Source organism: Schistocerca serialis, chromosome 7 (assembly GCF_023864345.2).
Source record: "Schistocerca serialis cubense isolate TAMUIC-IGC-003099 chromosome 7, iqSchSeri2.2, whole genome shotgun sequence".
NCBI lineage: Eukaryota > Metazoa > Arthropoda > Insecta > Orthoptera > Acrididae > Schistocerca > Schistocerca serialis.
In genome coordinates, this window is record NC_064644.1 from 10,652,229 (window position 1) to 10,665,091 (window position 12,863).

The 12,863-nt window shown below is 39.5% G+C and overlaps 1 protein-coding gene across 1 annotated transcript in view; it reads right to left on the minus strand.

Annotated features, from left to right (window-relative positions):
• Positions 1-12,863, minus strand: part of LOC126412272 (nonsense-mediated mRNA decay factor SMG5) — a 288,147-nt gene that overhangs the window by 188,294 nt on the left and 86,990 nt on the right. The window contains exons 6-8 of the mRNA XM_050081780.1: positions 7,942-8,149; positions 4,437-4,665; positions 121-390 (exon numbers count right to left, since the gene is read on the minus strand). Coding sequence (XP_049937737.1) covers positions 121-390; positions 4,437-4,665; positions 7,942-8,149 — 707 coding nt within the window. The remainder of the gene's footprint in view (positions 1-120; positions 391-4,436; positions 4,666-7,941; positions 8,150-12,863) is intronic.

Below are 12,863 nucleotides of genomic sequence, written 5' to 3' on the forward strand. Positions count from 1 at the left end.
TGGATATAGTCTCCACCACAAAGAAACAGTGACAGAACTAATATAACTCACATCTGCAAATGTGATAGCACACAAAAACAATGCTTATTCAGGAAATAACACATTTCTATTGTTTCTTACCATCACTAAGGTCAGAGTCTTCTGAATTCAGAGGTAAACGCCTACGTCGCCGTCGTAGTTTGGCAATATGCCGGCTGTATCCAGACTTTCTGCTGGAAGGTTGTACATCTCCATTTTCCTGTGCCTGTGATGATGGTAGCTGCTGATTTCCTGCCATTGCCAGCGGTAGACTGAACACTGACTCCTTTATGTGAACCGCTACCTGTTCTACCAGCTGTGAGAATACAGCCAGTGTGAATGCCACCAGGTTTCCACACAAGGTCTGTGAACCTAAAAACAAGCATTCTGGCTTTATGCTCAATACAAACTGGCTTCAGTATTTTTATAAATAATATGACCAATAGGTAATAATAATAATAATAATAATAATGTGAACCTGCAAGCAAGCGTACTGTGAAAGACCTTGTGCTCGATACAAGCTAACCTGCATCTTTCTCGCAAATGATGCGACTGATATAATGTGATACAATGGTAAGGAAAGTTTATCTTCACAGTGTCACTTGCATGAAACTTTAGATCTGCATGTTAATTACTGGTAATCAGTAAAAATCTATTCATACATGTAATTAGCCTCAAGTTATACAATAATGAAATTCTAGTGCACTAGCATCACACTTTTGGTATGGTTAACCAATTAGTCATCATCAAGTAACTCTGCAATGCAACTGAGACTGTACAAATAATTTTTCCTTAAAATAGATACAATTGTGAAACCTCTCACAGTAAAATGTCCTCCATTATCATGGTAACATAATGTTAAGATTAGATTATATTATATTTACTTTCATTCCAATTGATCCGAAGTGAAGTGGTCCTCCAGGATGTAGAACATGTCAGAAAAACAATAGTACATGACAAATATTTACAACTAAAACAAATAAGCTACTGTACCTTCCACAGGTCCAAAGTGGAATGATCATCTTTTTTTTATTTTATTTATTTATTTTTCAAACGAAGACTATATGAAAGGATCATTTTACAACACTCATTTGCTAAGATTGTGTTAATGCAAGCAATTTAAAATTTTTAAAACACACACACACACACACACAATCAGTTGGTTCTACTGAGAAATGCATCAATGGAATAGGAGTTGGCCAACAGCTGAATTTCATTGGTTGTTAAGCTTTTTATGGCTGCTGGTAAGTTAATGAAAATGTGTGTTCCTGAATAATGCACACCTTTTTGTACAAGAGTAAGTGACTTTAAATCCCTGTGAAGATTATTCTTATTTCTACTACTGATTCCATGAACTGATCTGTTGGTTAGAAAAAAGTGATATATTATTAATGGAAAATTTCATTAAGGAATAAATATTTTGGGAAGCAGTAGTTAATATCCCTAGTACCCTAAACAGGCCTCTGCAGGATGTTCTTGAGTTCACACCACATATAACTCTTACAGCATGTTTTTGTGCCCGGAAAGCTTGGCTTGATGAATTGCCCCAAATAATAATCCCATATGACATTATGGAGTGAAAGTAAGCATAGTATGCCAGTATCCCCAATGTCCGACAGAATTTGAATTGCAAACAGAGATTTGTTGAGATGCTTCAGCAGCTCTGTGGCGTGCTCCTCCCAGTTAAATTTATTTCAAGCTGTAATCCCAAGAATTTAACAATGTCCACTTCTTCTATCTGCTTGTCATCATATGCTAGGCATATACTTGTGGGACACCCCTTACAAGTTCTGAAATGCATGTAGTGGTTTTTCAAAGTTTAGTGACAAAGAATTGGCTAGGAACCAATGATTAATGTCCACATATATTTTATTAGCCAGTCTATGAATACCCTTGATTTGTTATTTATTTCAATGTTTATCATTGGCAAACAAAACAGACTTGGCATCTGGTAATGTTACTGACGAAAGGTCATTGACATACACGATAAAAAGTAAGGGCCCTAAGATGGAACCTTGTGGGACCCCACATGTAATTAGTTTCCAGTTGGATGATGCCTGACAGCTTAATACATGTTTTCCTAATAAAAGCCTTTGTTTTATGCCAGATATATAAGATTTGAACAATTTTGCAGCATTTGCTGTTACATCATAATATTGTAATTTACTTACAAAGGGTGTTCAAAAAGTTTTGCACAGTCATCTCTATTTTTTTTTCTTTTTTGCAGGAGGAGAATGAATTTTTTGTGAACATACTTGGAACATTTAGCTACACATTGAGCCTACTCAATGTAGCCTCCATCAGCTGTGACGCATCTGACCCAACATTCATTCCATGATATAAATGCACTCTGGTAAAATTCCGGAGATTGACTTTGACACCATTGCTTGACACAGGAAATAAGGTCTTTCTCACTATCAAATGTTTTACCACAGAGGTGACCCTTCAGACGACCAAAGAGGTAAAAATCAGATGGAGCCAAGTCCGAGCTGTAGGGAGGATGAGGAACAAATTTTCCAACCCATTTTCCTGATTTTCTCCTGCGTCATAAGGGCTGTATGGGGTTTGACATTGTCATGGGATAGTCTGATGAGCTGACCCTGAAGCTGGGGTTTGTGGGTCTTGATGGAATGTTGCAGCTCGTCCAGTGACAAATAGTAATGGTCCCAGTTAATTGTGAAGCCAGGTTCCAAAAAGTCAATGAAAATGACACCACACTGATCCCAGAAGAAGGAGGCCATCACCTTTCGGCCTGCTCCTCGTGAAAGTCTTGGTTTCTTCCTCCGAGGGGAGCCCGGATAACGCCACTCCATGGATAGGGTTTTGCTCTCAGGTTCAGACAAAAACAACCATGTTTCATCTGGGTAATGACACTGTAAAAACACTGTTTCCACTCTTCAGTAAAGGTCTTCATGAGTCCCCCGCACACATTTTTCCTCATTGTTTTCATTTCTCGTCAATAATATAGGCACCCAACGTACACAGACTTTTCAGTATGCTAGTGACTGTACCAGTGATGCCACACTACTCAATGACAAACAAGTCATTTCAGCAAGCTGCCGTGTCGTCACACAATTGTCATTTTGGATGATTTGATCAATGGTCTTCTTATTCACATCACTCGCTGCCGTCGATGGTCTACCGCATCATGGATTGTCCAGCAACCACTGCTGGATACTGCTGCGATCCACTGTGTTCTCCCACAAACAGGGAGCAACTTCCTGTGAACATGCTTGAGTTCAATGGCTGCTTTACTACCTGCACTACATGGATCTTTCCCCCAGCACCAGCTATTCTGAACCGTGTACGTAGGTTATCCTTGCAACACACCTAATGCTTCCATAATCCTCCTAACCTCAATATCTACTAGATCACTAGACCCACATCTTCCACTCAACAGTCTCCCTTTCCTGTAAAGGATATGCCTGAAAGCTAACAAAGGTATCATTCTTCTTTGTGCACCAGTCGATGTTCAACATTTCTACTATCTGGTGAGTTGTCTCCTTTACTGTTAAATCATTTAGATTCTGTCGGAAATTTCCCGATCATGTTTATACTTAAACATTGGTTAACTCTAGTTTGGAACTTACTATTTGTAGCTAGGTATCCTCCATATTCTTAATATTCTTTATACTAATTTCTATGCCACAATACAGTGGACATACCTCATCTATCTGGTTACAGAAAGGCACTCAGGCTTTTGCTGGATTGTCCTTTACACTCCATTTATACTGTGGTGCTTGAGGCTTTCCTACTGTGATTCATGAAACATTTTTTTTAAAACTTGGAATGCAGCAGCAGTCCAGAAGCCAGCCAACTTGAGGCAATAAGTTATTTCTGAATTTGAAGATTTCAGAACCAGAAGTTATTACATACCAAAGGCAAAAGCATCTTTGTCCCAAATGATTGAAATTTATTATCTAACTGTGCTTGGTAATATGGTTCCAATGACATATTCAGAACTGTGACCACTTTGGTCATTTACAACATTGTACCTCTACATTTTACAAATAGCAACAGAAAACTCTGAATTAAATACAGTTCTAAGAATAGCGTAACATAAATTTTCTTGCAGGAGGAATAATAAACTTTGCAGAAAATGTAAGCAGTTAATGGAACTTTCAGTTTGATTAATGAGGTGTGCAGAAACATGTTACATGTATTATACTAAATGTGCTTGTTTTACTCTTCTACTACCTAGACCGAAGGAACTGACAAACTGAGATTTCAAACACCAATCCACTACAACGAGTGCTCATGGTTTACAACATCATGTACATTACATGTGCAAAATATCATTTGTTGCTTTATATTTCTTGCTTGTATCAGTAAGTTTTTATTTTACCTATCAAATCTCAGTTGTACCTATTAAATCTCAAATATTACTACAATACTAAGAGCAAAAAGTACATGCTTACCATTCACTTGCAATCTCGACACACATATCAGCAACATTGCTACCAACTGAAAAATGATGGTTTCTGACAAATGGTTCTGTTGTTGTTGGTCCTCACGGGGGTTGTTGCGTTTATCAGGTGTCTCATTTTTCTCATCTTCCTCCCCTTCTTCTGCAGACGTACAAGATTCTCCATCAGGAGACTGCTGAGATAGACATGCCTGAAGATCCACCAACGTCTGATGGCATAGCTAAAAGCAAAACAAACTTTCCTGATTGATGGCAATTGTTCTCAAATTAACAAAAGTTTATCAGAGAAATTTTAATGAATATGGTAATTGGCAGTGAACACATGTAATGTCTTGTCTACCTCATTTCACAAAATGAAAAAATAGGAAATGGGCTTATAAAGGAAAAGACCAATGTTTTTCCTAAAATAATCAAAGTGCAAATATCTAACACACACAACATCAGAATAAGGATCAATGAGTGTCTAAACCTCAATGAGCTTCCTGAAAAATGTCCGAAGTGTTGTGATATCTCCCATCAGAGCAGAATTTTAATTTTGTTACATTTTTATCAGCTTTCTGTTAACATTTTAAAATATACTTAGATTCGGTAAGGCAATCAGAGTTTAACCAATTCATGGAGAATATTACGAAAGAGTGTGGTGTCTGTTCTTTCAGACACATCCAGAGGAACACTGAAGGTGGAGAAGGGGGAAGGGTTAGGAAAGAAACGATGTCAATTGCATAGGGACTTTATGTGGAGTCAGTGGTGCCGAGTGAAAATGTGTGCCAGACCAAAATTTGAGCCTGGGATCTCTTGCTTACAGGCAGTTGTGTTAATCACTGCACCAGCTGGTACATAATATTTAATAATATTTATTGCAGTTGCACTGGACACAACTGGATACGTTTAAGATATCCAGAATCTCTCACCAACACAACGAGTCTGGTAAATATAGGAATGGTCAGGAAAATGTTGGCTGAGCACACAATAACTTCTAGTTGCTTCAATAAACCTTTCAATGCAACAACTGGAAGAAAGAAGCACAGAAGGAACAAACCACGACACTGTTTAGGAGAGACAGTCCCATTTACTGATGGTTCGAAAATATAGGAAGGTGCTGAGTCCAGTGCATGCAGAGTTCAGCCTACACTAGAGACAGCAATCTCTCTCTGTAAGCTCACCACTGTATTCCCGGTGGAAATATCTGCTATCAGAGTGTGTGCAGAGGAGAATTTACATAGGTACTACAAGAATTGTAGCATCTACATTTATTCAGACAGCCAAGCATATCTGAAATCTCTTATCAGTAACTGCAAAAAGATTAGAGATCATAGCAGGATTCCATGATGCCCATATGAGACTAGTGGAAAGCAACAGGTAAATATGTTGTGTGTCCTTGGTCACTCAGGAATTAATGCCAATAGACAAACTGACTGGCTGCCCAGGACAGGTGTGACAATCTCATTCACTGGACCAGAACCTGTCCTGATACTCACCAAGGAGCTAGTAAAATGAAAATTAAGTAGCTGGATCAGGAGGCAGCAAGTAGAATATTGCACAATAATCCAAACGCAAAAATATGGCAAGTTAATGATACCAATGCCATGTATCAAGACAAGTCCTGTATTCACGGACTTTACCAGGAGACAGATTAAACTCATGGTGGGACTAATGACTAGCCATGGGAACTTAAAAAAACACCTACATGCGATGGGTATTGAGAAATAAGCCCTAAATGTAGACTATGTTGTCAGAGGGATGAAATCACACCACACCAAATCCTCCAATGCAAAGTGCTGCCATTCAAAAGCCACACAACATTTGGGTCATAAAGTATGGAGCAAATCATGTCTAATAAGGCAGTCGAAAAGGGTCTCCTGTTACTTAGGGTACTGGTTGGCTTTAGCAGAATCACAGGGAGCGAAACCACACAATCAACTCAGTTTTGGTGCAGGCAATATTGAGCTAAGACCACTGTTGTTTTTGTCTCCCTTCACTAATCAAATCAACTCTTTTCTACCCTCGTCCTCATTACAAATGGGTCCATCTCACCGAGGGGTCAGAGTGACTGGCTCTTCCTTTTGAACCTTCACCTGCGTTTTCCTCTCTCTGTCCAAAAAAGGAGCAATTAATAGTTCCAAAAGCCCGAATAGTGTCATGTACTTTTACTTTTATGTGTGTCTAGTTGTATTATTTAATACCTTGCCTCCTCAAGGTGAGTGTTGGCCAGCAAAGCTGTCTCATAGTTTAAAACTTTTATGTACACAAACTTGCTGGCTGCTTCTCTATACACTATAAATGGACCACAATGAAATATAGTTAGGTTAGCCTCAAAGGGAAATTTTAGAGTTGCACTGAAATAATAAAAGAATTTCAATAGAATATGTTTTGACCTATCAAAAGTGATACTGCCTAGTTGATAACTGCAATCTGTCACAGCTTCTTCTCATCTATAGCAGAATGTTGTTCACTTTCTATAAACCTGCATAATCTGTTAACTTCATAAATATACAAGGCAATGTGTTGAAGGATCTGAGTGGTGTTTACAATGTTTCCACTGTAATGTTATTTATACAATGGGACTTCAAAAAGTAAGTTACACATCTCATCCCCACCTTGATCATTGTGCTACAAGAGTGGCACAGTGTCAAAAAACAGAACATATTCTGGATTTCCTGCAGACACAGTTCTGTTGTGGTACAGATAACAGATCATCACAGTGTGGGAGTGAAATGGTGTAGTAATTGGAAACGTTCTCCAAGTTTGAAGTATGCGAGACAGTATGATTCTTGTGGCCAAAACATCTAAACTACACACATATTCACCGTAAAATTCTGGTGATGTATGGATCAAATGTAATGTCACATCCAGCTGGCGTGAAATGTCGCCAACAATTTGACCAAAGCTGCACAGACGTGGATGATGCTGATTGGGAAGAAAGGCCATTGACATCAACCTAAAGACAACAAAGTTCATACAGTCAAAGAACTGATTCGCAGCAATTGCAAATTTTCTGATGAGGAGGACATTTGCACAGTGGTCCTTGAATGGCTCCATGACCAAGAATGGATTTTTGTCAAGGAATTGCATGAATGGTCGAATGTTCTGACCATCGTATACAGCGACTTGGTGTCTGTGTAAAAATAGTATCATGTATCAGTGTCACTTTGAAGTGTAGTGCAGCATTCAATAAAAGTTATTTGGCCTGCCATAATAATGCGTAACTTACTTTCTTTCTAAAGTCCCCTTATATACACCACTGTACTTTATTTATGTTTTGCAACATCCTTTAACTTAAACAAAAAGAAAGAGAAAAATTACAGCATCATGTGATGACAGTAAAAAAGGTTTAATAAAACAGAGAATAAGCCATCAGCAATAACAAAATGATACACAATAGCTGTACTGGCAACAGAAACAGTGCTTGTGGAAGTTCATAGAGTTACTTCATCAGTTCAGAGATATTGACTAATTGCTGTAAGATTATATAGTTCATAGTTAATTGAGACACTAACCTGGTGAATGTCAGGAACTGAACTTTTGTTGTAGAACCAAATATCAACAAGGAGAAGAAATCTGGATACAAACTGATGGACAATATCATTCGAAGATGGTTCTCCAGACGGAATACAGTTTGCTTGTGCTTCCAACCATTTTGAGTTGCGATCAAATATTCGACGTAAGTTTCCATCAGCACCATCAAACGGCTGTTCACTTGTTATGCTTAAACCAGAGAAGGCACACAAATTATTATACCTTACACACATCTACACTCTTGTTCAGAAGAAACAGAACACCTTGAATGACTAGAGACAGGACGTTCATATTCGCAGAACATGGACATTAGTATGTTCTGCAGAAATGATTAGCATTTCCGTCGCCTAGTAGGCACAGCGGCCACCATGGGCACTGACAACTTGTCCCATACATGATGGCGTTGACACATATAAGGCACAAATGGCGTTCTGTGGTATAGCCATCCATGCTGCATTCATTTGGTGCCAAAGTTCATCTGTGGTGGTTGGTGTTGGGTCAAAGCGCTGCACCCGTCATTCCACCATATCCCACACATTATTGACTAGCGGTAAGTCTGGTGATTTGGCATGCCAGGGCAAAATGCTGACATACTGTGACACCATGAAGGCACGTGTTTGTGCAGTAACATGTGATCGTGCATTGTCTTGATGAAAAATGGCTCTAGGGTGTTGTGCAGGGAGGGTGTTGCTGTGGGTCACAGGATGTCACTCATGTTGGTCACACTGGTCACAGTACCCTGGACACACACCAACTATGATTTTTGATTATACCCAACAGCACCCCACTCCATAAGGTGCTGAACTGACACTGTATGTCTCGTGTGAATGCAGTCGCTGTGATGCCGCTCCCCCTGTCTGTGGCAAACCAAAATGCGGCCATCATTTTCAAACACACAGAACCTAGATTTGTCCAAAAACACTATCTGATGTTGTTCTTGTCCCCACAGATATTCTATAACTGCCGTCTAGCATGTTTCTGAACATTCGTCAAAGATAGGTGGAGAAGGGGACGTAACCCATGCTGTAAAAAAAGGCGATGGACTGTCATTCCTGATAATGTACAATGTTTTGCACTATTCCACTGTTGTGCCAGAGCTGAGGAGGGTGCACATCTGTCCTGCAATGCCATTTAGATGAGGTGTCGATCTTTTTGGGGGTCGGTCTGGGCGAAGCGACATGACCCATTTTGTCATGTTCTACAGCTTTCTGGTCATTCAGAACACAACCACTGCACTGCTGTAACACTTTGTCCCACACAAGCAGCAATTTTCCAGTTGAATGCTCACATTCTTTCATGCCAATAATGCACACTCTTTCAAACTCACTGATCTGACTGAATTGTTCGTACATGTGTCTGCACCACATCCTGTACGTCTGCTCAAGTCACAGTGATCCATTACCTTCGGTTTATAGTGACAACGAGAACCGCAGGCACATTTTACCAGTAGTTGGTGTTCCACCCCAACACTGACATTACTTTGAACCCACGAGCCAACATGGTTCAAATGCTAATTATTTCTGCAGAGCATACTAATGTACTTCTCCTGTGAATATGAACATTCTATCACTAGCCATTCAAGGTGTTGTGTGTTTTTTTTTTTTTTTTTTTTTTGAACGTAAATTTAGTTAGACATTTCATATAACAAATAACACATAAAACATACAAATCAAAAATGGAATACTAAATGTTAACGGTCACCTCATACTGAGAAAAAGAATAGGAGAGACAGAGATGTACAACTTTCAGTCTATCAATGAATGCTGCTGGACTAAATCTTCCAGTAGAGTGCCAATATTTTACACCATACAGCCCTACCAATATTAAATTAACTTTGGAAATAAGGTAATGGTCAACAATTAGTTGAATTCTGCAAAAAATGACATCACATTATGAGTTTTAAAGACTATTCTTCAATCACTTTTAATAGTCAATTTATAAATGAAATTTAAGCTAAATATAAATACACAAGGGTAAAATATTCCATCTTGGATGCACAAATATTTTTTACTCCACTTTAAGTTTATCCTCTGATATTTGACAGACATAAAATTATCTTCTACTTCCAGAGAACAAGAAAGAGATAAATGGAAATAAAAAACAGGAGCATGAAAGAGGCACTAGCATAATTTGACTACTTCAAAGATTCACGGACCATACTTGTTAATTGCAAAACTTTTCTTGAATGCTACCAAATAAGGTGCAGACTGAAATGGGAAAAGAAGCTGTGCTGAGGGAACAAGCTCCACCTACCTCAAGCTATGATGATATTGTAAATGAGTTTTGTGCTGTATACCAAAAACCAATACGAACAAAAAATGACACAAGTAAGTAAAAAAATACTTAAAAGTTACATGCATGTGTCTTATTATGATGACTGTTTTCAAAAATGGTACTTATTGCTACAAATACCCTATCAGATCTCACAGCAAACTACTAAATGGCTACTACAATAACCCCCCCCCCCCCCACACACACACACACCGACACACACACAAGACATCCACCACCACCGACGATGACAACTACAACCACCACCTTAAAAACTCAAAGTCTTCAAACATCCACTGATTTCAAAACTAACCAGCCCAATGAGCACGAAAAGTTCATGAAATGGTACAAATGATGCCTCTAGCACCAGGGCATTATACTGAGCAACACCACTGCAGAGGTTGCATTCTGCCAAGAATAGGCACCTGATGAGCGCTATGCTGGGTCCGCATCTATGGTAGCAGTTGCCAAAGTTTTGTTCGACATAAATCAGAAACACAGACTCAGAGTAAACATGAAAGAAATGCTTGTAAAGTTTTGAGTCTCGTACGGAGGAAAATGGACAAACAATGAAGTTGACAAATGAGATCTCAAATGAGTCAGTATTGAAGACAAAAGAAAACGGAAAATCAAATCTGCTTCTGATCTGCAATCTAACTATATGCAGTATATCTAGAGCAGGATACATCTGCTGCTAACAGGAAACATGATGATACTCCACACTATGGGCGAATTAGAATTCATTACTGAATGATAGATGAATTTAGGATAAAGAGAGCAGGCGCTGAAGAAGAAAATCAAGCTTCACCAAGATTTTGTTCAAAAGTTCGGGAGTTTTCAAATTGTTTGTGTGTGTGTGTCTATGGCTCAAATATCTTTACTGTACAGTGTGCTGTACCACTGTGCCCCAATCACTACCAGCCATGACCTGAGGACGTACCCGATGGTTCTCCACACTTCGATCCTGCAAGTATCACCAATGCGCCTTTTCAAAACATTGGAAGAATGGAACCTCTCCTCTGGTTGCCACAATACTGACCGAAGATGGACTTTGGGGATAGAGGAGAGCCACCATTCATAATTGACCACAATGCCATGCCATTCACCAGCTGTCCATGCTTTCTAGGCACAAAATCACTCAAAAACACAGCTGTTTGTGTTGTGGTATTAATGGCAGCCTATGCGTGGAATGGTAATTTCCTAGTCCAGCAGCTGCTAGTCTCCAATCAATAGTTCAGAATGACAAAGAATACTGCAGGGGGGCCATTACTTCAGATGGTAGGCACAGACATGAAGGTGGTTGGTGATCATTAGCATATATCTTCCCTTGTGGTGGTCGATCTGATCAACTGGAACCCTGACAACGAATATGCCCGCCTTCAAATTCTCAAGGCAGTCCAACATAAAGCCACTGTTGCATCTGAGTGCCCCACAAATCTGGACACTGCAAAATTCGACCAACTGTCCAAGTGAAGACCCACACTGACATGCCCTTTAAACTCTGCCAGGTCCTGCTAATGCTGCTTCACACAAGTATGTGTCATCTTAGAATCATTCAATATTACCGAGCCTGGTAACAACTTTCAACAGGAACTATACTAATGTACTCTGGTGACAATTCTATCCCTCACAGAGAACTGCAATTAGAATAATTTGCAAAACTGCCAATGGTACGTACATGTATATAGTTACAGTGACATCTGATCACGTCTTGTGGTTGTTTTACTTTTTTGTCAGGCAGTGTATGATTGCACACTATGAATTAATCTGTCTGAACTGGTTGCTAATAAATTAAAGAGAGAAATATACAAATAATGTCATCACTTTTCCAGATTTACCTAATGTACGTACATGGTTCCATCAGTGTGGAAAGAAAACACCAGGTTGTTTGGTTGGTTGGTTTAAAAGAGGGGGGAGGGCATCCTATTAGGTCATTGGTCCCTCATTCCGATTAAAATAATTCCACAAGGGTGGGAGTAAAATAACTGAGACATACAAAACACAGCTGGAAAAAAGGAGAAAACCACAAGAATGACAGAAGGGCAACAAACACTAAAATGGGCAAAATCTGACGAGAAAACCACAGAGAGATGCAAGAAACATGTAGAAGAGATCAAAACAAGAGAGCAGATTACCACATCTGGCTGACCATGAGAATAAAAAGGAGAAGCCGGCCACTCTGCAACACATTAAAACCTCCACCCTAAAAGCACTAGGGTGGAGGACACAGAGGGACGAAGGATATGCACTAAACTTAGATCAAATGATAAAACCCATGCTCATGAATAAAACGTAAAACTAAAGCTGCTGTTGAGGCATTGTTGCCCAACACCGAAGGTAGGGTGCTGGGAAAATTAAAAATCCACCGCAGAGTGGCTAAAAGTGGGCAGTCCAGCAAGAGGTGGACTACCGTCATTTGTGAGCCACAATGACACCAAGGTGGGTCCTCATAATGGAGGAGGTAACCATGCGTTAGCCATGTATGGCCAATACGGAGTCGGCAGAGGGCAACTGATTGCCTGCAAGAGGACCTCATGGAAGACTTCCACACATTCGTACTCTCCTTAATGACACACAGTTTGTTGTGCATACTGTTATCCATTCCGTCTTCCAAAGCCGAAAAACCCTGCGG